Source organism: Lissotriton vulgaris, chromosome 11 (assembly GCF_964263255.1).
Source record: "Lissotriton vulgaris chromosome 11, aLisVul1.2, whole genome shotgun sequence".
Lineage (NCBI taxonomy): Eukaryota > Metazoa > Chordata > Amphibia > Caudata > Salamandridae > Lissotriton > Lissotriton vulgaris.
In genome coordinates, this window is record NC_141699.1 from 340,318,765 (window position 1) to 340,346,070 (window position 27,306).

At 44.5% G+C, this 27,306-nt stretch overlaps 1 protein-coding gene across 1 annotated transcript in view; it reads left to right on the forward strand.

The window, feature by feature from the left end:
- The window catches only part of SUSD2 (sushi domain containing 2), a 1,032,760-nt gene that overhangs the window by 255,973 nt on the left and 749,481 nt on the right, over nucleotides 1-27,306 (forward strand). The window contains exons 9-10 of the mRNA XM_086943298.1: nucleotides 1,940-2,065; nucleotides 18,156-18,362. Of these exons, the coding sequence (XP_086799424.1) occupies nucleotides 1,940-2,065; nucleotides 18,156-18,362 (333 nt within the window). The remainder of the gene's footprint in view (nucleotides 1-1,939; nucleotides 2,066-18,155; nucleotides 18,363-27,306) is intronic.

The window sequence follows — 27,306 nt, forward strand, 5'->3', positions numbered from 1 at the left end:
TTGTATCAATTAAATATTTGATAATTATGATAATTGTATTAATGTATTTTCTGTAGTGGGATGTGGGTTTATAGGGGAACAGGGTGGGAAGTAATGTAATTGTAATTAATTACATGTTAAAAATACTTTTTGTGTATTGATAATTAATTTACTGTTAATTTTTAATTGGTATTAATTTGTATTATGAATTAGTTTTTGTTATTGAAAATTAATTAGTTGTTAAATAATTATGAATAGGTTATTAATTTGTAATACCTAATATGTAGTTGTATTTCTAATTAATTATTACATAATATTAAATTGGTTATTAATTTCAATTAATGTTTTATTGGGATTGATATTTAATTTATTTTTAATAATATATTAAATCATTACTTTCCCTACTGTTAAACTTACTGGAGTGGGAATAGTAATTTTCACCCTCCCGCTATCCAACGCTTTCCCTACTGTTGCACTCTCTGGAGTGGGAATAGTATTTTCTACCCCTACGCTATCCAACGCTTTCCCTACTGTTGCACACTCTGGAGTGGGAATAGTAATTTTTACCCCTACGCTATCCAAAGCTTTCCCTACTGTTGCACTATCTGGAGTGGTAATAGTAATTTTCACACTCCCGCTATCCAACGCTTTCCCTACTGCTGCACTCTCTGGAGTGGGAATAGTATTTTTTACCCCTACGCTATCCAACGCTTTCCCTACTGTTGCACTCTCTGGAGTGGGAATATTAGTTTTTACCCCTACGCTATCCAACGCATTCCCTACTGTTGCACTTTCTGGAGTGGGAATAGTATTTTTTACCCCTACGCTAGCCAACGCTTTCCCTACTGTTGCACTCACTGGAGTGGGAATAGTATTTTTTACCCTCCCGCTATCCAACGCTTTCCCTACTGTTGCACTCTCCGGAGTGGGAATAGTAATTTTTACCCTTACGCTATCCAAAGCTTTCCCTACAGTTGTACTCACTGGAGTGGGAATAGTATTTTTTACCCCTACGCTATCCAATGCTTTCCCTACTGTTGCACTCTCTTGAGTGGGAATAGTAATTTTTACCCCTACGCTATCCAACGCTTTCCCTACTGTTGCAATCTCTGGAGTGGGAATAGTATTTTGTACCCCTACGCTATCCAATGCTTTCCCTACTGTTGCACTCACTGGAGTGGGAATAGTATTTTTTACCCCTACGCTATCCAACGCTTTCCCTACTGTTGCACTCACTGGAGTGGTAATATTAAATGTTACCCTCCTGCTATCCTACGATAAAATATTGTAAATTTTTTATTAATAACTTAAATTAATTATATCTTAATTTTAAAGTTATTTGAGTATTTTTAAGTATGTTTTAGTTAATTATATTTAGTATTTCATTAATTTTAAATTACTTTTAAGACATTTAAAAAAATTTGATATTTTGACTGACTATATTTTTTACAGACTATATTTTGGATTCGATATTTTTGTACTTACCTGTTTGTAGATAGGAATTCGATATTTTGGCATTCTATATTTTGGTGACTATATTTTGGTAAGTCTATATTTTGTCATTCTATATTATGTCAGTGATCCCGTACAAAGATGGCACAGTACTTTCTAATTGTGCTAACTACACATGACTATTATGTTAATGTTCCTATTTTAGATGGTTTGAGGCCAGTTCACAAAGGCATTTAAAAGTGCATGAAATATTACTACATGAGTACTACTTTACATATTAATTAAAGATTTTGTGAATTGGATCTCAAATATTTGTCTGGCTCTAGGCTTATTTCTGTTTGCTTTTCCTGACTAGTATATGATTTAGTTCTTCAGAAATATCAGAGAGTGATTTTATTATCGTGTAGCTAATGCTTCGGCCAGCAGATTTAGAGAGTTTTGCTCCCAAGTCCATGAAATGCTTTGAATTGTACAGAAGTTTATCTGTGGTGTCTTGTACCCCTAACAGCTTCCATCTTCGGAGATCCCCACTGTGTCACCTTCGATGGGGCAAACCTCACCTTCAAAGGGAAAGGGGAGTACACACTGGTCCAATCCAGTACCTTAACCATCCAAGGGAGGACACAGCCTGTGGGTAAGTTGCGGCAATATGATGGAGTGATTTGGTGGTCAGTAATTTGAATCCCAGCAAAGCTGATTCAGCCTTCCTTCCTTCTGCATTTAGTAATTGATGTGCCAATAATTTGGTTAACACTAACACCAACTATTTACAAAAGTTGGACATGACAGCGCTAAATAAAAAACAAGGTATCATAAGCAGTTTTAACATCACAGGCAACCTTCCTGCCATGATTTCGCTGTTCTTAGTGTGCCACAATAGGAAACTTCCCAGAATGATGTGACCCAGAATTTCCCCATGTGCTTAAACACAGAACAGAGCCTTTAACCTTTGTCCTAGAGCAGGGTCTAGTCTATGTGTGCCTTCTTGCTGTTTTGATTTCAGTCACTTTCCACATGTCTATGTGTAATCAGGAGATAGAAATGACCTCTGGATATTGTGCACACTCCATACATTTTAATTAAATCTAGAGACACGCCATCTCTGCACCCCTCATGGCACAGTCACATGATGCATGATATGTATAAGGGTGGCAACACATTTATCTACAGATGCAGAAATTAACCTATGTTCTTAGCCTAAACTTTATGAACAAGCAGTAGTACCATCTGTACAGATGTAGCACAAACAGTAATAACTTCTTTTTATTTAGCACTTTGTACCACACATCCAACCAGCGTTAGCCAATCTAATGGTATTCAGTTTATTGACATCTGATGAATGAAAGCTGAAGTTGTCTTGTTTGGATTTAACCTTGTAACTTGCACATCATGGAAGTTATCAGCTGCAAGAATGTAATTTGCTAATGGACCAAGATGGCAAGATGATGCAGCGATTTAAAAGCTCTCCGCTGACACCTGCTGTAATCGTTAGGTCGTGAGTTTGACTTTACCACACTGTTAGACCTTTGCTGAGAGAGACAATGGCCCCTTGCAAGGTAAATTAGTAAAGTACCACAATTTCACAATCAACATTGGGTCTATTAGTGTCTCAATTGACAGTTAAGGATTTTATTCACAAATTAATGACAACAAAACAATATTTGAAAAAGGTGAGTGAGCAGGACGTGACAGGGTATTGGGAAGTCAGCCAATTTCCCTACCACAGGCAGGTGACTTAAAAGTGACTTTCAAATTGACAAAATATAGATAAGCAGAAGCCACAATCAAAAATATATCTTGCACTCCACAATTAATTTCAATTTACAGTATAGAGTTAAGATGCAAGTGTCAACGACATTTCAATCCCTACATGGTTAGGGGATCACCATCAGGACTAAGCAATAAAACAAGTGCCTGAGAAGTTGCCTGGATAAGTAGAGGAAGAGGAAGGTAGGGAATGGGGTGTAGAGAAAACAAGAGGAAAGGAGTTAAATTACAGCATATCACAAAGGTAAGGTCATGTAATGTGGTATACAATTCAGACAAACGCTTCCATTACTATACAAGTGGACCAGCGAATGGAGATCCATTGAGGTGATTAATTTCCAATGCCAGTAGGTGATTATTGGTCAGAAATCTACCAATAAAAGTGACAATGAGGACTCAAGCAAGGGAGCATAGACATGCAGTGGATGTGTCTCAGCACGCGCAATGTTCAACCATGTATTCGGGACAAGCGGATGGTAAAGTGCAAAGCGACAAGCAAGAGGTGTGGCGAGTTCCAACCTGAAACAATTGGGTCCATGCTGACTGAGGCTAGTTGAGCCTGGTCAAGTGGTGCACACAAATGTAGGGTAGATCACGAATAAAAAAGGTGTGAGATAGGCACGAACAACCAAAATTGCCGGACTTGCGAGCATTACTCAGTGGGAGAGGCAGTGCATGAGCAAATGAAGTGATCATGATGGGACGGAAAAGGTGCACTGGAGCAGGCAGTGCGTGACCAGGAATGTTAAACATTTCAGGATGAAGGAGGCTTACTGGTATTGATAAGTCAATGGTGTCTAGTAATTGTGTGGATGCTCAGGCTTCATTGGAGGTGAGTGGCCTGGGGAGGAGAAGAGAAACAATGACTGGAATGGTGGGAAAGTGGGAGTAATTGTGACAAGTGAAATGTGGGAGAGCAATTGCTTACAGGAGAATATATAAAAAGGGAGAATAAGTCACGATCTGCCGTCAAGTTGGAGGGTTGCACTGTTATGCGATGTCCCGTCCAGGAGTGGTTAGGTGGTTAGACGGTAGGGGATTTATGATACCCAAGCCTGAGGGAAACTTAAAAAATTAGCAGTAGGGTGGGGTCGGACCGGCGTTGTCGGGGAGTTTCGAAAGGGCACTTACCGTAATATGGCAGGTATTAGTATAGAGAAGGCATCATGCAGAGGTATCTGTGAGCTCTGCTCCTAAGGAATTAGCCGAGTGGTTGATGAGGCGATGGGGTGCTCCAGATATGGGCGGCACATGGAAGTGACGCTGCATGTAGGTACGAACACCAATTCAATAGGGCGTTATGGAGACAGTAAGGGCCATCTTGAAAGTGAGTACCGTTAGTAGTTGCGCATACATATATATTGATCGTTGCAGCTGTTAATATTCGAGATCGAGTGAACCGACAGCAGGCCTTATGGTGTGCATACCGAAGTTAATGTCAGGGTTGGCAAGGATGAATTGAAGTGATGCACGTGCCTTTGCGTAATTAGTAAAGACCTGTCATCCTTAGGGGGGTCTTTCCCCCAAACCTTTGCTTTTTGCCTCCCATTTTTGTTGGCCTTAGGATTCTGAACACTCTACCACTGCTGACCTGTGCTAAAGTGCATTTGCTTCTCCCATAAACATGATGACATTGGTGTATATTTGTTGGACTGGCAAGTCCCTTGTAAAGTGGTATCCCATATACTCAGGGCCTGTTCTTCAAATGCTACTAGTGAACTGCAGTAATGATTGTGCCACCCACAGAAGTAGCCTTTCAAGCCTGTCTCAGGCCTGTCATGGCAGTGCCTGTGTGTGCAATTTACTGCCACTTCGGAATAGCACTTAAAACTACTTGTGAAGCCTTAAACTTTCCTTTTTTTACATATAAGTCACCCCTGAGGTAGGCCCTAAGTAACACTAAGGGTAGGGTGCTATGTAAGTAAAGGTGCGTGCGCTTCTATGTTTTGAATGTCCTGGTAGTGATAAACAGCCTATTTCACTTTTCACTGATGTGAGGCCTAGCCCTCTCATAGGCCAGCATTCAGAATTCATTTACACAATTGTAAGCTGCAATTCCTGATCACAGAGGAGTAGCTTTTTCCTGTTTGATATGTTTGGAATGGTAATGATAAATCCTGTTTACCAATGAAGTTGGATTTAACATTACTGTTTTATAACATGACCCAAAGTCGAATATATGAACATGGAGACAAGGCTGGTAAATTGATTGCGTGACTTGAACGTGAGTAGTTGGCATCTCGGCTCGTACCTAAGCTACAGGGAGCAGATTACGTCATGGTCACAGACCCACAGGCAGTGGCGGATGAGTTCTCTGACTATTAGAGAGGAGTATACACTTCGGTCGGTGGATATTCAGAGGCGGAGAACAGTGATATGATTAGGAACGTCTGTATGCCTGAGCTGTCGGAGAAAGATGAGGGATATCTGGACTCCCCTTTTACTGATGATGAAGTGGCCCAGGTGATCAGAGGGGTGAGATCCGGGAAGGCCACCGGCCCAAACAGAATCCCTATAGAATTATATAAATTGAATGCTAATAAACTCCCCCATACATTCAATCCATGTTTGCAGAAAGTAGAGAGAAAGGTAGACTCCCATATGACCAGCGGGTGGCTAATATTGGGGTAATCCATAAGGCAGGTAAGCCTAAGGCGATTTGATCTTCTTATAGACCCATTTCTCTGCTTAACGCCAAGCCTAAAATCCTGGCGAAACTAATTGCTGCTAGATTGGTTAAGGTAATCACCACTTTGATACACCCGGATCAGTCTGGCTTCAAGCCGTGACAAAACACAGCCCTTAACCTGCGGAGGTTGCATGGGATTTTGGGTGGCTCCTCGAAGATTCATGAGCCGACGGTCTAGTGTCCTTGGATGCCACTATGGCATTCGATAGGGTCGAGTGGTCCTATCTGTTTGGGGTATTGGCAAAGATGGGCTTTGTACCAGAGTTTATTGGTTGGGTGCATTTGCTATATGTTAACCCCTTGGCCAGAGTAGTTGTTAATAACTGCAAGTCGGCTGACTTTTCCCTTGGTAGGTGTTAGAACTGGGGGTCTCTAGTTGGCAGAGGTAGGTACCAATGTCCAAATAGGGACCCTTGCTTCTAGTCAGGACGAGGAGATAACCCTCCTAGATAACCCCTGCTCGCCCTCAAGGTAGCTTGGCCTGAGCAGTCTAGGCTAACCAGAGGCAATGCGTTAAGTATTTGTACCAACACTCACAGTAACACAGCGAAAACACCACAAACTGATTCCACAACAGTTTAGGAAAATAAAGATATTTATTCTAAACTACACAAGACCAAAAACGGCAAAAATCCAACATACACAGTTCAAGAATATGGTTTCAAAAGAGTTCTTCAGGTTGTAATCAAAGTTTTTTTTTAAGTTGCGTTAAAATAATCCACAGATGCGTGAAAAGTTCACAGTTGCGTCACGTTTACTCACAGTACCTTTTAGATGCAACAAAGTTCCACAAGCAGGAAGCTGGTGCGGTGGAAACAAGCGATGCGTTACTCCTGAGACCCTGGGGAGGCGATGCGACAGCCCCGCTGCAGCAGCGGGCGTGTTGCGACGAATCCGGTCTGTATGGGGAGGAAGGCAGCTTGCGTAGATTCCGGTGCGTAGGTTCCGTAGGAAGTCTGTTCTCGCAAAGGCACGATGCGATGATCTCGTAGGGGCTGCGACGATCTCCGGGGCGACGATGCGCGGTCCAGCGGTGATCCTCTCTCTCTCGCAGCTCCTCGATGCGATGGTTCTGCGACGACGCTCGCAGCGACGTGATGCGGTCCGCAAGCAAGCGGTGCGGCGATCTCACCCAGCGACGACCGGCTCTGCGACGACACTCGCAGCGATGTTCGATTCTCCCGCGCCGGTCTGGTGCGTCCCGCAAACGAAGGATGCGACGGCTCCGGCAGCGGCGTCAGGCGCTGCGCCGATCTCGACCTTCGTAGAGGCGGGAAACTTCTCGCACTGTCGGGGATGCGCTCCGCAAGCGACGATGCGACACTTTTCAGCTTCAAAAGTCTCTCAAGCTTAGTTTCAAGCTTCCCAGCTCAGGTTCAACTTCCAGAGGCCCCACAACTGGATCAAGCACTCTAGGAAGGACAGAACTCTCTCAGCAGAGTTCAGGGAAACTGGGGGTGAAGTCCTTTTGTTCCTGGGACTTCAAAAACAGGGAGCCAGCTCTTCTCAGGCCCTTGGAGATTCCTTCAAGACAGGGGACACAGCTCACAGCAAAGTCCTTCCCCTCTCCTTGGCAGCAAAGCAACAGCAGGTCAGTCCAGCAGAGCAACAGCAGGACAGTCTTCCTTCTTCAGAGTCAGCTTTCTCCTTGGCAGAGGTTCCTTCTTGATTTCCAGGATGATCTAATTTTCTGTTGTCAGGGGTCCTGTACTTATACCCCTAAAGTCTTTGTTCTCTCTGTGCATGTGGGCCCTGAGCCCGGTCTGAACCAGTTCTGGGTGGATCCTGAGCACTTTGTTTTGCTGGCTGCATCTTTTCTTTCAGAGTGAGGGGCAGAGTCCTCAGCCGCCCAGCAGGAGGTGGAGCCAGCATTGTGGCAGGCAGGCACAGCCCTATTCAGCCCAGGTGCTAACTCCTCCCACCACTCAGGTTGCAATTGCTTCATTCAGCCTAGTGCTGACTCATCCAGCCTCTGGGGGAATTCCCCAGCCCCTGTCACTCACAAACCAGACAGTCAATACACAAACAGGCCCAGGCACACAGAAGGGTCAGACAAGAGAACAGCAACTTTCTAAAAGTGCTGTTCTCAAACACAGGATTTAAAAACCACCTTTCCTAAAAGATGTATTATTAAATTCTGAGTTCAGGGATACTAGATACTTATGTCCTATCTTGTTCCTATGGGAAGAAATGCTGTTAACCACTGTAGCCAGCATCCCCCATGTTAACCTATGGAACAAGATAGCCTTACAATAGTGAAAAACGAAAATGGCTGTAATTCACTACCAGAGCATGATACCTGCACTAGTACATGCTCTACCTTTCACATACACTGCACCCTGCCCAGGGGGGTAGCTTGGGCCTTCCATAGGGGCGACTGATGTGCACGAAAAGGGAAGGGTTAGGCCTGGTCGGTGGGGACACTGACCAGGAAGACATGGCAGTTCTAAACTGCCCATAGGCGCTGCAGTGGCAGGCCCGAGACACCATTTTAGAGCTACTCCTGTGGGTGGCACAATCAGTGCTGCAGGCCCACTAGTAGCATTTGTCATCACCAGCCCTGGCACACCCAGTGCACTTTACTAGGGACTTCATGGTGATACCAATATGCCAAACATGTATATCCAATCAGAATAACAATTTACATAGAGAGCATATGCACTTTAGCACTGATCAGCAGTGGTAAAGTGCTCAGAGTCCTATTGCCAACAACCACGGGTCAGGAAAAATAAGGGAGGAAGAAGCAAAAAGTTTGGGGATGACCCTGCAAAAAGGGCCAGTTCCAACAGTAGGGGCACGAGACAGGGGTGCCCTTTGTCCCCGCTTCTCTTCGCTCTTGCACTTCAACGTCTTGCGGCTTGGGTCAGATGAGACCGGTCAATACGCGGCCTACGATGGACGCCGGAGTGGGAGGATAAAATCTCATTGTACACTGATGATATTTTACTATGTCTCACCAACCCTAGGAGATCTGGGATCGGTTTTCTAGATGTGCTAGCCATATTCGGAAGGTATTCCGGATTCGCAATTAATTGGTCGAAATCGTTGCTTTTCGTCCTCAGGGGCGAGCCACCAGTAATCCCTCAGTCATGCCCTTTACAAATTGAGCCAGTAGGGTTTAAATACCTAGGTATTTATGTGACACTTGATTCGAATTTGCGGTATACCAATAACCTGAGTCCCCCCTTAAACCAGTTTAAAAGGGACGTGGAGCGCTGGAAGGCTCTTCCACTCTCCCTGTTGGGTAGGGCGGTACTGTTTAAGATGATGGCTCTTCCCTGATTTTTGTATGTACTTCAGGATACCATGGACCCGGTACCGGCATCCTATTTCAAATAAATAGAGACCCTCCAGAGGAAGCTTCTCTGGGAGGGAAGTCCCCGTATACCTTTCACTAAACTTACCCTCCCTTGGTACAGTGGGGGGATTAGACTGCTAGATCTACGGAAATACCATTGGGCTCGCACCTTGTGGTGGTAAACCATGTTGTGTACAGACCCTCAGGGGATCCAGGGTATGTCATGGATTGCGGACAGGCGCCAGGTGGGGATTTCACCAGGGCGCTTTATGCCAGGCCTAGGCGGTTTTCACTGGCAGGCCCAATGGCGCAAGCAGTCCACATGTTGCACGCGGCCAATATATCTCTTCCCTAGGAAGGGAAATTAACCTTGGCCACCCCCCTATGGAATTTGGAGAGACTTGGGAGCTTGTGGAAGTCTAAGGGATTTGACAAGTGGGATCTTATTGGGATCACTCATATCAAAGACGTTTGGGGTGGGGACACAATACACACATTCGATTCTCTCAAACAGCAATATAGCCTGCATGATAGTGAGTATTATCGTTACCTCCAGGTTAGACATGCACTCCTCCCACACATACCCAAAGGCACCACGCTTCTAGAGGCCTCTCCTCTCGAAGATCGAGTACTAGACGGGTATTTCCCTGAAAAGACTATCTCTTTAATATACAAAAAGCTTATTAACAATTATCTGCCAGTGATAAAGTAGCCCCACTAAAAATCATAAAAACTAAACGTCCCCATGACGCTCAGCGTTGGTTCACAGATCAACTGAAATCGGATAAATTGTCCCTCCGCCAAGCTGGAAGCCGATGGAGGCGGAACTACGACCCCATATCCAAAATTGAGTATGTGGACTTACTGAAACAGTACAAAAAATCTATCTTATTGGCCAAAACTTCCTATTTTTCCCAGAAAATTATGGATTCTGCCTCTAAGGCTAAGGACATCTTTTCCATAGTTGAGGAGCTCACTCTGCCGGACCGTGTTACTGTTCAACCCCTACCTACTCAAGCTCTCTGCGATTCTCTGAATTCATACTTCACTGAAAAAATTGTCACCATCAAAAACAACATCCCCCCCTTCCTCTCCCATTCCCCCTCCTTTGCCCCCTATGAACCCCTGTTGATTTGATGCTTTCCCTCCCATTTCCCTGACCGAGTTCACTTCATTGCTACATTCAGTGAGCTTTGGTTCCCCTAATGATTGCTGTCCCCCGCAAATTCTTAAAGACATCTTCTTGGCCTGCCCTGATCCCCCTTTGTCACTGCTCAACAAATCGCTTGCTACTGGCATGGTCCCAGATTCTTTCAAACAGGCGCTTGTATTTCCCCTACTAAAAAAACCGGGAGCTGACCCTTCGGTCATGAGTAACTTTCGACCAATTTCCCTTCTTCCCTACCTGGGAAAAATCTTAGAGACCTACGTCACTCGCTGCCTCAGTGCATTCATCGAGGGCTCTTCCTTTTTGGATAATCAGCAAGCTGGCTTCCAGACAGCTCACTCCACCGAAGCTGCTATTGTGGCCGTGATGGATGTGCTGAGGCAAGGCGCCGACAAGAATATCGCCCAGGCTCTTGTATTATTAGACCTGTCGGCTGCGTTTGGCACAGCCGATCATGCCATCTTGATCGACCATGTCAACAACGCGGGTATCCAAGGCTTGGCCCTCTCATGGATTAAATCTTTCCTGCACCAGCGCTCCCAGGCAGTCCACCTGTCCACTTATTCCGCTTCTTATTCCCCCTTATGTAGTGGAGTCCCTCAGGGCTCTGCTCTGTCGCCACTTTTGTTTAATCTCTATATGCAACCCCTTATGGCATCCCTCTGTCACACCCCCGTTACTATTTTTAATTATGCGGACGATTTACAACTGATTTTTCCTGTTGATCCCTCCCCCTCCTCCTGCACCAACTTTCAATCCACTATGCTTGTGATCTCTGAGTGGATGCACTATAGTCAGCTTAAGCTTAATCCTAACAAGACGGAGTTGGTGTTGATGGGTCGGCCAGCTAACCCCTGGAATTCCAGCTTCTGGCCCCCCACCCTTGGGCCTTCGCCCTGCCCTGTCAATTCGGTAAAGAGCCTAGGCGTAATAAGATCTAGTGACTTATCCATGAGGCCTCAAATTAATGCAGTAACATAATCCTGTTTCTTCCATCTACGCAGGATAAGCAAAATTCGTAGATTCCTTACCACTGAGGCACTCATTCTTGTCATCATGGCTCTCGTTACCTCGCGTATTGACTATGCCAACTCCCTCTATGTTGGAATTCCTGCTTACTATCTTCATCGGCTGCAGCTGGTGCAAAACCAGGCGGCAAGACTGATCTTTCATCAGCCCAAACACCAACATGTCTCGCCCCTGTTGAGGAGACTGCACTGGCTCCCTGTGGCCTATCGCTGCTCGTTCAAACTTGGCTGTACTGTTTTTAGGGCCCTTATAGACCAAGCCCCAGCCTTCATCAAATCTAGCCTTCAGCGCTACACCCATTCCAGAGATCTCCGGTTTATTTCTCACAACTTGCTGATGATCCCAAGGTATAAACGCAAAAAGCATGGAGGATTGTGTTTTTCTTTCTTGGCCCCCACTATGTGGAACTCCCTCCCTATTTCCCTTAGGCTCTGCCTTTGTTATGTTTGCTTCCGCAAATTACTTAAGACTCATCTTTTTCAGCCAGCTTATTGAGCTATCCCGCTGTTCTGTTCCCCCCGCAATTGTTTTGAGCGCCATGAACCCGTCTGGTGACCGAGCGCGGTACAAATAGTTTTAACATAACATAACAATATAGAGGACCCGCTAGTCCACATCCGGCCACAGAGGACTGCAGACGGGATGGAGTTAGATGACGAAGACTAGACAGAGGCGGTCTCCTCTCCGAGGGTTGTTGCGATCCAGATGAGACTTAGACTTTTGCTATTAAAGATTTTGCATAGGTCGTACATTACAGGGCCTCGCCTGGTATGAATGGGTCGCAGAGAGAGTGGAGAGTGCAGAAGGGGGTCTGGAGAGCTTGGCACATTTATGCATACTCTGTGGCATTGCATGGAAGTACAGGAATATTGGACAAAGGTTCATGACGAGATGCGTGGCGCTCAGGGGGTGGAGATACTACCGGAGGCCCGGAGGTGTATATTGAATATGTGGGAACCCACAGACTTTAATGTATATGGGAAACAGTGTGTAACACTGGTGTATATGGTAGCGAAGCGAAATATTGCTCAACTGTGGGGAGCCAGTCAGCTACCCCGGGTTCCCAAATGGACGGAGGACATGGACTTGTGTATGTCCTGGGAGAAGTCAGTATATGTTGCCAGGGGTTGTCCTGAAAAGTGGGGGAAGGTATGGGGGGCCTGGAATAGCCATCGCAGAGAGATTTGTGCGCCCCCGGCGTGGCAAGCTTTGACAGAAGTGCAAGAATCTCCATGAGCCATAACGTATGTATTGTCTTTATGATTCTGTATGATCTACACTTCATCTTCTTGACCAGTGAGGAACTGTTACCCACCTGATGTTTTTCTTTTCTTTGTTCACCTGTTAATAAAAAGATTTTTTTTAAAACATTACTGTTTTAGAACTGACACTTTAACAAAGTGGGCACCTCTATGTACTTACTATTCTTTGTGCCTGACAGCATGTCTCCAATACATGTATCGGTTGAGTGACAGCTACACTTTGAATATTCCCTTTAGACAGCCACAAACACAGGACGTTGAGGCTCATCTGCATTCAGAGCACTCATCTTCTTCATGCCTATGGGTCTTCCTTCGCAGGGAAGAATAGGAGGGGCTGAAACTTACACTTCAATAGGTAGTGTTCTGGCCACACATAAAGGAGGGATACCCCCCTATAGGAGGCAGGCTTAGTATATGATGCACACTTATTTAAGTGAAGTACCTTGCACTAATCCAGACAACCCTTATGGTGATTTTAGTGGTCTAAGGCAACCTTAGAAAGCTGGTAGTTGTGGACAGCAGCCTTCAGGCTTATCCATGAGGGGTGATGCCCTGAAATTGGTCTCACAATGCATGTTTCCTGTCCAGGGAGGACCTGGCTTGGCAGTGCGGGCTGCACTGTTCCCATGAGGCACAGGGGTCAAGACTGATGTGCATATGGCTCGGTCTAAACTGGGGTGGGATGGTGAACAAAAGAACAATGGATTTAACCCAAATCTATTGACTGGTGTAAATGTTTGATTTGCTCTGCATTCCGTCTACCATCTGTGTGTCTTTTGCTGGAGAAGACGAAGCAGGAGCTTGGTGGAATCCAAGGGTGGATTCTTGAAGAGGAGAACCTGTAAGCAGAGGTGACAGTGCCTATGCCACTCGGAGGTGACCATGAGGCATGGAAGAGCAATGCCCACCAATGAATAACAGTTCAAAGGAGTTGACAGTGACCTTGTTGCTGCAGCTGTGAGGACCAGGCGACACTGAGGAAGAGCAGGAGCTGTGTGCGAGCTATCCCACCACTGCTACCAATGTAGTAGACTGGCCTAGTATATGGTGCACAGTTAATTAAGTGAAGCATCTTGTAGTAATGCAGACAACCCTTATGGTGATTTTGGTGGTCTTAGACAACCTTAGAAAGCTCTCTAAGTGGTAGCTGTGGAGAGCAGCATTCAGGCCTATCCAGAAGTGTTAAGCAGCTTGTTTAACCTACACTAAATGATTAGATCTGGTAAAACATGCTGCCTAAGACTCCTTCTGGATATGCCTGAAGGCTGCTCTCCACAGCTACCACTTGGGGAGCTTTCAAAGGTTGTCTAATACCACTAAAATCACAATAAGGGTTGTATGGATTCGTGCAAGGTTCTTCGCTCAAATAAATGTGCACCATATACTAAGCCAACCTCCTACACCCCCACAGGTAGCCTGGCAGACAGTACTGGATTGCAAGGGATCCTTGTGCTTTTCAGAGAGCTCCTTTGAAGTCACTCCCTATATCAAAGGCATGTTTGGGTATAAGTACTGCATCTCTGACCCCCTAAAATCTGACACTTCTAGATATCGAACTGAACCTCCGTCAGTATTACTGCTGTGCTGCTTAAAGGACTGAACTGGACTGCTTATCTGGAAGGACTGGTTTTCTTCTTGTTTCCCTGCTGCCTGATACCCTCTGACTCTGCTACTTTCAGTCCAAGTGATCTCCAATGGCTCGCTGGCTTGCTTCCTGTTTTTTTAACTCTCAGGGGCACAAAACACTTCCCGCCCCACATCTTGAACACAGAGTGGGAGAAGGCCTTTCCCGATTAAATATTTTCAACTGACAAGCTGGGTTCAATCCCACCCACAATTAAATTGTAAGAACGCAGTGGGTTCTGGTAGTTTTTTAGAACGCCAGCTTGTAACCAAACTCCCAGGGAGGAAGGAAGTCTCTTTTTGATACCAATCCTTGTTAGAAGAAGTAGATGGTGAATTCAATTTAGCTGAGGAACTGTGGGATGGCTCTTTACTGGCACAGGACTGTGTTCAACTATGGACGAATTCTTGTAAGACCTTACACAAAAATGTGAAACCAGCTTGGTTAAAAAGAAACCACCTTTTCACTATTCATAGGGTCTACTTCACCCCTCACATATTGTCAAAAATCACCAAAGGGCCACCAGTGAGTTGTAAAGAATGTGGGGGCATATTACCAAGCAATAGCGATAATTATCGCTATTGCTTGATTAGCGTGAAAAAATTAACGCTGAGCTGCGGCGATTTTTATCGCAGATAAACCTAGGTATTACCAAGGTTTATCGCAAATGCGATAAAAATCGGCCGCAATGCATGAATATCGCTGAAAAGTCAGCGATATTCATGCATTAGCGAGCTAATGCTCTTAGCCATGTTATCCACCTCCCATTGGATAACATGGCTAAGAACTGCTCAGGACAGGTGTTAGCTCTTGGAGATATTCGCACTTAGCACGAATATCTCCAAAAGTTGGTAATAGGAGATAGCGATGTTAGCGACTGTTTTCTGTCGCTAACATCTTGGCACGCCCACTTTGCATGTCATTAGTGATAAATATCACTGACACGCAAAGTGGGGCCCAAGATGGTCGCTATCTCCTTATTGCTGTCGCTAACTGGTGTTAGCGACAGCTAGGTAATGGGGAGATAATTTTATCTCCGCTTTCTTGGCTTTTAAAGCCAAAAAAGCTGAGATAAACCCCCTTGATAATATGCCCCGTGGTCTGGTTGCTGCTACCAACATCCACATGTTTAAGGAGTGCCCATCTCTGGCTACCTTCTGGGGGAGTGTTGGTGACTTTTTAACAAACACCTTGGGTTACCCTATTAACATAGATTTACCCCTAATTATATGCGACTCTGCAGAAAAAGTTACTGGCCCCGCGGGAGCTCTGCTTTTCTATGCTATCCTCCAAGTAAGGAAGCAAATCTGTATAAAATGGGCAGAATCAACCCCTCCCATATTTTTAGACTGGCAGTCTTCAGTCTTCACGGTTTCCAAAATGAATATTGCCAGATCAGGCAGTAATAAGAAGACAGCATTTTGGAACCTTCTGCAACTTAGATGGGGCACAGAGTTGACGTAACAATGTTTTTTGTTTTTTTTCTTCCCCCCGAGTCCTATGATTATGCCATTAATACTCTTCAGGCTGAGTTGGGGAGGGCCAGATCCCATGGCAACTCTTCGACGAAAGCCATCTAGCTCCTAGACCTTGGCAGAAGAGGTACTCAGTGGTTTCTTCACTGATCCCCAAGATGTTCTGGTACTAGTAGGCGGGTCCCCCTTTCCAATAGCCTGTGCCCGTCAGCCGGCTGAGTGTGAGTACAGACATCTCGGGTGTGATTTGAAGTGAGATTGGAGGCGTATGAGGATAAAAAAATAAAAAAAAACACTTCCTGCAATTCTGCTGGTGCTGCTGGACTCTGACTTCTGTGAGTCTTACCCTTGTCTGACGTGCCCCCCTCTACGTTTTGGGCCTCAGAAGTGGGTTCTGTGGCTGATTTCTGCAAAACAGATGCATTGCATTGACTGTGTGGGAAATTCTGCCACATCGCCCTTTGATGACAATGAGGAAGCTGCTCAACACAGCCTGCACAGCTCGACGAAGATGCTTTGTGCGGCTCGACGATGACGCATTGCCTTAGCTTCATTGGAGCTCAACAACATGGGATGCCCTTTGCGCGTCACAACAACGCAGTGGACTCTCAACTTCAACACTCGTTCCATCCAAGGAATTTCTTCAGTGGTTCCTTTCTGGGTACTGTAGCCGGCCTGCCATCGATTGCCGTTGGCCTGAACTTTGGATTTACTCTGGTCTAGCGCAAACTCAAGTAACCTTTCAGTCCTAATAAATTCTAGGCACTGTTTTTGCATTAATTATTGAAAAATTACTATCTTAACTTCTACTGATCGTATTTTTGTCATTTTGGTCTTAATATGATCAGAAAAATATTCTCTATTTTTCTAAACCTGTCTGGAGTTTTTTGTATATTGTATATTCATCATGTTACTGTGTGTGTGTGTTACACAAATACGTTATACATTCCATTGTAGATAAGCCTGACTGCTCTGTGCCAAACTATCAAAGGATGAGCACAGGTTGTTTAGTTGTGTATTGAACTTACTCTAACATAAGAGGCAGTTCCTGCCTAGTCTGGGTGCATACCTCAGTCAACCAGGAATCCCGTTTCTAACACACTTCATCTCAGCATTGCATCCACCTGGGTTTAGTATGGTATACTAATCATATCTGTTATATAACTGGAGACGTAGTATGCATTAAACAGATACTGAGAGAGAAGATAGGCGAGGGAAGAAGAGAAAGCAGAGTGTTGGTAGGAAGAAAGCAGGTTAATGTGTGAGAGAAAAAAGGGAAATGGAGAAGCTGAAGAAAGTGGGGTAGAGAACAAAGTTCAGCAAGAGAGGTATGAAGAGAAAAAGTAGAGGTTTACAAATACGTAGCCACAAAAGCACCAGTTTATGTTTGTTGCATCACATAAACACTAACACACACTCTGTGTAATTTTGGCACAGTGATGACTGTCTTCGTGAACCCAATCTGGGACAGTGACTAAAAAATATGGAGGGGCCTGGCCTCTCTAGGCACACCAATAGCTACGCTGTGGTCCAACTTAACCTTGCAACGAAATAGCGAGTATTTAGCCTCTCAGTAAAATTATGTGCATAGACAGTCACAAAGTACTAGGTGCCTCATTTACGAGAACTGGCGCATCGCTGCCTGAAAGCAATGATGCACCACTTCTCAGTGCGCCCTCCTTGCGACACCAATGATGCGTCATATTTACAATATGACGCATCATGTCTCAAGGAAGGACAGATACGTCAGTATAACTGACGTATCTGTCAGCGCAAGAAGTGGGCATTGCTGGAGTTGTGTCGGAAGCCTGACGCAACTACAGCAATGTTCCTTTCACGTGGGGCAAGCCCCATGTGAAAGGGCCTGCGTCACCTTATGCCTGCCATGAGGTAGGCATTAGGTTGTGACGCATTGACGTCCTAGAAGTGGCGCAGTGAAATCTCAAATATTTTGCTGTGCCACTCCCACGACCCTTTCTTGCGGGGGAACGCCCACCCTGCAGACATTATACCTGACGCAGGTATACTGTAGTGCAGGGGCTTACAAAGTGACACATCTGCCTAGTTGCGTCACTTCATAAATATGGCCTAACACGGCACATTATTTACTCCACCGCTGCGTCACTAAAAGTGACACAATGGCGGTGCAAAACTGGAGCAAGGGACTCATAAATAAGCCCCTAAGTACTGTTGTCCCACATATGATATTTGCGTGGATAACATTAAATCTAAAACTCTCTATTTCACTAAGTAAGGGTTGACAGTCCCTGTTACACAGAGGTCATCTGCCAACAGCAAAGTTATGAGGGACATAAGAGGGGATGATATTAGATCCAGGCAGGATACTGAGCATGTCAAAACAGCTGTCTTTATTTTCAGCAGACTGAACCTATATATGTGTTTTTTCAAAAGGTAGAGGCCACAGTGCAGAAATGTTTTATACACATATGAATGACAGCGTGGAGGCGCATGGTCTGTCCTCTGTGGCCATGCAGGAGAATGGATCAGACGTGATAGAAGTGCGCCATCCAGAGGCCGCACAGGAAGCAGCCGACTTGGAGGTCCTTCTTAACCAGAAAGTGATCAGCTTCAGGGAGCAGCCTTGGATGGATCTGAAAGGTGAGCACCAGCTCCTTGCATCTTATTAAAGTAGCCATGTGTGATGCTCAGGTGAGGCACTGAGTTTCTGCAAAACGTGATCATCTCTGGAGAATGGAGAGATAATTCTGATGCACTTCCTAAATCGAATTCAAATATGAATGTGTTCATTTCAGTTATTAGTGCACCTCTCTTGAAACCCTTTTACATTTTGCTGATGTCCACACCTTTACAAAACCTACATTTTCCATTGCTTAAATTAGTGGTGTGCTTTGTGAGCTGCGTATATTTTCTGACACTGATATATTTGTTCGAGGAAGTGCTTTCCCTCTCTCTTTGACTGTCACTCTTTCTTTCTCTCCTTCAATCTTTCTCTGAACACACACACCCACACATATTTTGCTCCAGATATTAATGCGATCAATACAGGGCCACCGCATATCAACATTCCACTAGAATAAGCGTGAGTTCATAAAGGGATTATATTTTTTGAAATGTGGAGTCACGGATTATCCTGCTACAAAAGTAACAGATATTTTGTATGTAATAATATATTTGGACTTTTGTTTTTTGATTATTAGAAACATTGTATATTGTGTTTCTCGTTTTCATTAGAGTAATACCCACAACATGATAAGGTCGGCTCACTATTATGCCTATGATACAGTATAGAACTGAATGCTGACATTGTGTCAAACATGCCAGGAGAGGCAGGATATCCTCAGGAATACCTAATGAATATGTGAAAGAACAGTCAGTATAACGTGTGTGGAATATGCACTGGTCTACAACAATAGCCAACAATATTCCATGGATAGACCAATAGTTGCAAAAGACCGGGGCAAAGTCAAAGGTAATGGGTGACTATGATGGACTACAGGTTGGGATACATGTAGTGGATTGGGCCCGGCCTCGGTTTACCTTCGAACGAAGTAGAATTGATGAAGAAAAATGTCTGCAAAGGTAAAGTGCAGTGATGTGTGTGAATTAGTGGAAAATGAACATTGAAAAACTACATTGAAGGAAACCAAATCATGGAAAACCAATTTTACGGAAAGTGACTTTTAGGGAAATACTAAAATAAATTGAAAATTAAAGGAAACATTTTAAATGAAAGATCCAACATTACATTAAAATTGGGTGGAGTTTAGAACTACTGTGGGGTTTTTGGGTTCAGGGATGAGCAACGTTTAGGGTGAGGATAGGTTTTAGGCGTCAGGAATAATTGAAGTTAAGGCATAGAAAGGTTTTTTTTAGGATTAAGAGATGGGTGGAGTGTAGGGGTGGTGAGGGGTTATAGGGGTTCACAGATGAGTGGTGTTTAGGTGTGTGAGGATTTTTTAGGTTTCATGGATGGGTGGGGTGTAATGGTGTAGATGGGTTTTAGGGTTCATGGATGGGCGAAGTTTGGGGCTGCTGAGGTTTTTTAAGTTCAATTATAGGAAGCGGCTGTGGTGTAGAAGAGTTTTTAGGGTTCACGAAGAGGTGGTGTTTGGGGTAGAGAGGTGTTTTAAGGACTCACAGACTTTAGATGTAGAAAGAGGTATTTAGGGTTCTGAAATGAGTAGCTTAGGTTGATTCATTCTTATGGGTCATGGATGACTGGTGTTTAGGGCGATGAGCATTTTTTAGGGTTCAGCGATGGGGGTTTGGAGTGCTGAGGTGTTTTAAAGGGTATGCGATGGATGGGGTTTAGGTGTGGAAAGGGTTTTTTATAGTTGCTGAGTGGGAAGAGGTAGGGGTTGTGGGAGACTATGATGGACTACAAGTTGGGATACATGAAGTGAATTGGGCCCAGTTTTGGTTTACCTTCGAACTAAGTAGAATTTTTGAAGAAACATGTCTGAAAAGGTAAAGTTCAGTGATGTGTGTGAATTAGTGGAAAATGAAAATTGAGGAACTACATTGGAAGAAACCAAATCATGGTAAAACAATTTTAAGGAAAGTGACTTTTAGGGAAATACAAAAAAAATGAAAATTAAAGGAAACATTTTAACGGAAATATCCAAAATTACATTAAAATTGGGTGGAGTTTAGGACTACTGTGGGGTTTTTGAGTTCAGGGATGAGTAACGTTTAGGGTGAGGATAGGTTTTAGGGTTTTAGGGGGTCAGGAATAATTGAAGTTAAGGCATAGAAAGGGGATTTTTAGGGCTAAGAGATGGGTGGAGTGTTGGGGTGGTGACGGGTTATAAGGGTTATCAGATGAGTGGTGTTTAGGTGTGTGAGGATTTTTTAGGTTTCCGGGATGGGTGGGGTGTAATGGTGTAGATGGGTTTTAGGTTTCATGGATGGGCAAAGTTTAGGGCTGGTGAGGTTTTTAAGTTCAATTATAGGTAGCGGCTGGGGTGGAGAAGAGTTTTTAGGGTTCACGAAGAGGTGGTTTTTAGGGTAGTGTGGTGATTAATGGACTCGGGGACTTTAGATGTAGAAAGGGGTATTTAGGGTTCTGAAATGAGTAGCTTCGTGTGATTCATTCTTATGGGTCATGGATGACTGGTGTTTAGGGCGATGAGCATTTTTTAGGGTTCAGAGATGGGGGTTTGGATGTGCTGAGGTGTTTTAAAGGGTATGCGATTGGTGGGGTTTAGGTGTGGAAAGGGTTTTTTAGAGTTGCAGAGTGGGTTGAGCTAGGGGTTGTGGGTGACTATGATGGACTACAGGTTGGGATGCATGAAGTGAATTGGGCCCAGTCTCGGTTTACCTTCGAACTAAGTAGAATTTTTGAAGAAACATGTCTGAAAAGGTAAAGTTCAGTGATGTGTGTGAATTAGTGGAAAATAAAAATTGAGAAACTACATTGGAAGAAACCAAATCATGGAAAAACAATTTTAAGGAAAGTGACTTTTAGGGAAATACAAAAAAATGAAAATTAAAGGAAACATTTTATAGGAAAGATCCAAAATGACATTAAAATTGGGAGGCGTTTAGGACTACTGTGGGGTTTTTGGGTTCAGGGATGAGTAACATTTAGGGTGAGGATAGGTTTTAGGGTTTTAGGGGGTCAGGAATAATTGAAGTTAAGGCATAGAAAGGGGTTTTTTAGGGCTAAGAGATGGGTGGAGTGTTGGGGTGGTGAGGGACTGAAGGGGACAGGGATTGATGGTTTTAAGGAGTTGTGATGGGTCAGTGATGGATGGTGTTTACAGGTGGTGATGGATTAACAAATTAAAATCATCCCAGGTAATTGTTTGACAATGCAAAATATATAAATATAAATCATGTCAACTAATGGAAAATACTGAAATAAATATCTCCGACAAAATTTTCTGAATGTAAGATCTTCAACCAATGCATTAAAAAACATAAGCATTCAAAAGCCAATTTCAATCAAAATAATATTCTATGAATTGGTTTCTAAGAAATGGTAAATGCCATTCATTCTGAAAATTTCCATTAAGCAGGTTAGATGAAATGGTTTCTCAGTAATGTTAGGCTAAGAAATTGTTTTCTATTTAATTACATAAAAACCAAATGTTCAGCAGGGCTGGATAGCAAGACTGTTGCCATAAATGCACAGATTATTTCAGGAATTACCTACTTAAATTCCAGAGATAGCCTGAAAATCACCAGGAAGGGCCACAATATATTATGGATGGGTGCGTTTCACGCCTACGATAGGTTGAACGCTGCTGTCACTGCCCACAGTATGTCCTGATGTACTGCTATTATATGGTTGTATAGAAAATATAATTCCTACAATATGTCAATGATGGGCCACTAGAATATCTATGATAACCTAAATTTCATCCTGAACGGCAACAGACTGTCAAGCAAAAGTCTGAATAGTAAAAAGAAAAGTGGGAGTGAATGTTCATTGTTAGACTTGGCATCTTTTGGCGTGTTTCCCCTGACTTTTTGCTTTCTGACCTCCCATTTTTTAATCTGTTTTTGCTGGTGTAATGATTCTGCACACTTTCCTCACTGCTGTCCAGAGGAAAAGTGCAAGTGCTCCTGTTATAAAATGTGTTATGGATTGGTATTTCCATGATTTGCTTATTTTATTTATGTGTCAGTCCCTAGTAAAGTGAACTGCGAGTGCCAAGGCCTATAAATCAAAGGCTGTTGGTGGGCTGCAGCACTGGATTGTGCCACCCACGCAAACAGCCCGTAAAGTGTAACTTTGACCTGCTATTGCAGAGCCTGTCTGCAGCTGGGTCTGCCATGTCGACTTGGCAAGTGCACACACTTGCAAGTCCCTAAACCTTCCCTTTTCTACATGTGAGCCACCCATAAGGTAGGCCCAAGGTACCCCCATGGGCAGGGTGTATTGTATGTGAAAGGTAGGACATGCCCTGGTGTGTGTGGCATGTCCTGATACTGATTTACAGCCTACTTCGTTTTTCACTATTGCAAGGCTACCTGTTCCTTATAGGCCAGAGAGGGCAGATTGATTATAACATCCTATAATCCTAACTGACTTAGGGAACATGGTACAAAATTCGAGTTTAGTGTGCCGAAACTCAGAATGATAAAACACATCTTTTAGTGAAGTTGGTTTTAACATTCTGTGTTTGAAAACACCACTTTCAGAAATTGGATATTTTCTGACCTAACCCTCCAGCCTGCCTCTGCTAGCTTGTGTATTGTCTGTCTGGTTTGTGAGTGACAGGGGCTGGGGGAGAATCCAGGAGACAGGGTGAGTCAGCACAAGGCTGAATGGACCTATCTGCACATAGATGGGTGGGAGGAGTAGAACCTGGGTCTGAATACGGCTGCGTCTGCCTTCCACAATGTTGGCTCCACCTCCTGTGGTGCGTCGGAGGACCCTGGCCCACACTGACAAAGGAAAAAGGAGCACACCGGCAGAATTCACACAAAACTGGTTTAAACTAGGTACATGCCCCTCTGCCTTCAGAGGACAAAGGAATTTCTGGTATAAATATTGGGGCCCAGACCCCAAGACTTTAGAACTCGCTGGAATCAAGGAACCTGCCAAGAAGAAGAGCTGGAAGAGCTGCCAGGAAGAGTACTGCCCCTTTGCTGTGGTGTTGCTTTGTTGGGTTGGCCTGCAGCTGCTGCTTCTGCCTTGGGCAGTGAAAGGACTGGACTGAACTTTCTCCACTTGTGCTGAGTATCTCCAAGTGCCTGAACCCGAGCTGGTCTACTGTTAAGAAGTCTCAGGGACTGCTAAGAGTTCATCAACCTCTGGGTACCGCTCCTGGAACCGCTGTTTCAGTTGCCACAGAGAAGAGGGTACTGCGACCGACTCTGTCACCTTTTCTGTCGCTGGCCTTGTGTCCTGAAGGGACCGCAGGCCGCACCGTCTTGCCCTGCACAGCAAGCCTTGGTCTCAACCGACACCGTCTGCATGATCGTCACTGAGCCGCTGCCTGCACCGCATCGAGAGGCACTGCAGCCCGCACCGCCTCGCTTCACCTCATTGGCCTGGTCTCACCGACACAAGTGCCGCTGGCTCGACACCCGTGACTGCCTCATCACGCACAGCTGTCCGTCTCCGCTACCGGCAATTCCCGCCAACCGGCTCTGTCGCTTACATCGCAACCTGCCAGCGCTGCATCGAGCACCGTCTCGCCCTGCACCGCACGCCTTGGTCTCACCGACGCCGTCTACACAATCGTCACCGAGCCGCTGCCTGTACCGCATCGGGGAACACCGCGCCCTGCGCCGATTTCACTTTGCAACGTAACCTCGACGGACGCCACGACCGGCTCTGTCGCCTACACTGCAACCTGCCAGCACTGCATCGAGCACTGTCATGCCCTGCACCGCAAGCCTTGGTCCCATCGATGCCGTCTGGACGATCGTCACCAAGCCGCTGCTTGCACCGCATCGAGGGGACACCGCACCTTGCACCGCTTCCACTTTGCATCGCAACTGCGACGGATGCCAAGACCGACTCGCACCTCCGTGTGAGCCGCACTAAGAAAGGTACTGTTAACGAGTCTGTTCACGCTGTTGCTGGCTCGTACCGACGCGGTCAGCTGAAACTGCGAGACTGTTGTTTTCAGCATTGCGGTGGGCTCGGACCAAGCTACCAACTTGTGCAAACTGTGTTTTCAACGTATTTTGGCAATTTAAAGACATCTTGCGAATTAACTATTTTTAAAGTACTGTATTGTGGATTTCTATTGTATTTGGTCTTGTCTTGAGTATACAAAAATATTGGATATTTTACTAAACTGGTGTGGTGTCCTTTTGTAGTGCTTACACTGTATTACTGTTGGTTATGTGCAAATGCTTTACACACTGCCTCTAAGTGAAGCCTGACTGCTCGTGCCAAGCTACCAAGGTGGTGAGCAGGGGTTATTTTAGGAGTGTAACTCCCTTATCCTGACTAGGAAGAAGGGTCCCTACTTGGACAAAGGTACAAACCCTTGCCAACTAGATACCCTCATTTCTAACACTCATATTATGTCAAGAAGAGGGCAGTCAGGTTTTCCTGGATTCAGATGCTGTAAGAGAATGTACCTTCCATGTGCTCCTATCTGGGTGCTGGAGTAACATAGCAACAGTAACAGGTGTGGGAGGAAATTAAGGAAAAAGAAAGAAAAGGACACAGCACAGACTCTCTCTGTCAATTCAGGCCTGCTGCTGTCTCAATCTTTAGTACAGCAACAAGTATTGTTTGTATACGGATCCACTCAGAAAGAATAACTTGCAAAGAGAAAGGCAAATGGTCAGAACAGTGGCTATATTCAACAATATTAGAATATGAATTAAGCAATATGCAACACTCGGCCAAGATAACTTACTTCTTTACACTTACCAGAAGGCTAAACCGAGCTCATAGGGAAAGTCTGGATACTGACCCTGGAGCCCACAAAAACAGCATCTCACAAGGGGTCTGGAAAAGTACTTGGTGCAAGCGTGAGTATCTGAAAGGTGCCTGTGGATGATCATATATCAAATATTAGAAGCAAAAGGTAGGGATGGGGGAAAAACAAAGACTGGGAAGTGGGAGACTGGTTGCGAACTTTATCGATGGCAAAGTGGTGAAGCCTGCTGAGATATGTTGTCAGACGCCATAACTCTTATGAAAATGTTCTCCTACTGTTCCTTCTGGTCTTGCCTCACGAGGTCTTTCAGTGACCTGGAGGTACTGTTAGTCTTTTCCCACTGGGCAGCCATGTTTGTAGTCCATAGGTGTACAATGCAGTCTCCAACTCCCTGCCTTCCACATTCAGCAAGCTCTGTCTAAAGGAAGGCACATTGTGAAATGAACTAGCCCCCTATGCAGCCTGACAGGGACCCTATTATGTGAAGCATAGGCAAATTTCACTATGAATATCCAACATTTGTTATGGCTGGACCCATGGCATGTGAGGAAAAGTCCGAATATCATCCTGAATACCAACAAATGTCACAAATGTACCCTTTTATGCGACAGATAGCCAGAATGTTGCCATGAATGCCCACATGTCAGCCATGGGCTCTGAGTTTGTGTCGCATAGACAGAACTTTGCCATGAGTAGTCGTTATCTGTCATATGCGTACTAGCAAGCCCTAGTAAATCACATAACCCTTTCATATAAACCTTGACTCAACTGACACACATATACTCACTCATATAGATTTGTGTGCGCACATAAGCTGTCTCTTTTTTATTCACTCACTCCTTATTTACCAGGTCAAATGACAATGTAGACAGTTCTGGTTGAGCTGGAATACGCTGAGGCTTTGAGCAGTAAAATAACAAGGAATTCTAGCCAAAAAGGACTGGTGAATACAGTTAATATTCACAGCTTCCACTTGTTCCATGCAGGTATATAGTCCTGCGCAATGCAGGTGTCTCTTAAATGCAGTAATCATTCAAACATTCCACAATAATCTCTAAGAAAAGAAACTGTTTCTTCACATGGGAAAGAAGGAAACAGAACATTGTGCTCGACAATTAAAACTCCAGCTTACCTAGAAATAAAAATGTTCATGTGTCACAAAACAAGATGGCAAACAACATTAGACATTTTGACATTCACGCCTACATTAGCTATAGACAATTTAAACTGTGAACAGAGGCAGCTGCCTCTGAAATGGTGTGGTGGGACGGAGGAGATGAAAAAAAAACGTACCTTTGCCGCCGCATGCCTCTCCTCCGTCCTCACTCGACACTGGCAACACCGGAAGCACCCAGGCTCCCAGACTATTCCAACCAATCACAACGCTGCATCAGCAGCATTGTGATTGGCCAGTTTGGCCACTCAGGCAGTGCCTGGGCACCTGGAAATGTTCTCCACCGGGCTGTGCAATGAAGCTAGGTGGAGAACATGCTAAGTGAACATGCTAAGTTTAGCCGGCCTAACCTGCTAAGTGCGCATGACTGTTTGGTAAGCTCAACCTGGTTTGCGTCCCGCACAGAACAATAAAATGAGGATAAAATCTTGTTATTATCATTTTATTTATATTTTTTGCACAGTTTCAAGAGCAATGGGGCGACGCTCCTAGTCATAGTGGAGGAGCTGCCACTGACAGTGAATAAACATAATTTCTTTCTGCGTATAACATTAGTATGATCTCGCAGTAATGAAGTGTTAATGAAAACATTTAATATTTAAACATGTCTTCAAATCCTATTCCTTTAGCTATCAATAAGCCTCAGAAATAAGAGTCCAACCTCAGACTGAAGCAACCGCTTTAATGATAAAATCCTTAGCATGTACAGCAAACTTTCACAATTTTACGATTTGATTGCATTGTAAATTACAGGTATCACTATTATGAACTGTAATTGGGCTCATTATCAACCCTGGAAAGATGAAAAGTTGTGTTCACCCTGCTTGGGGTGAGTCTTGAAACCCATGTGCACTCATGTCCTAGTAATGCCTGATTATGTGCTTATGTACTGTGTATTAAACATACACTTAAAGTTCAAACAATATTTAGGTCTGAATTGACATCATTGCTGTCTGCTAGGCTGCTTACACATACAGAGAAGGCTTTGGCCATTACTCCTCTGCCACTGGCTCATATGGATCAGCATCTTATGCCAGAGCCTTGAGTCACT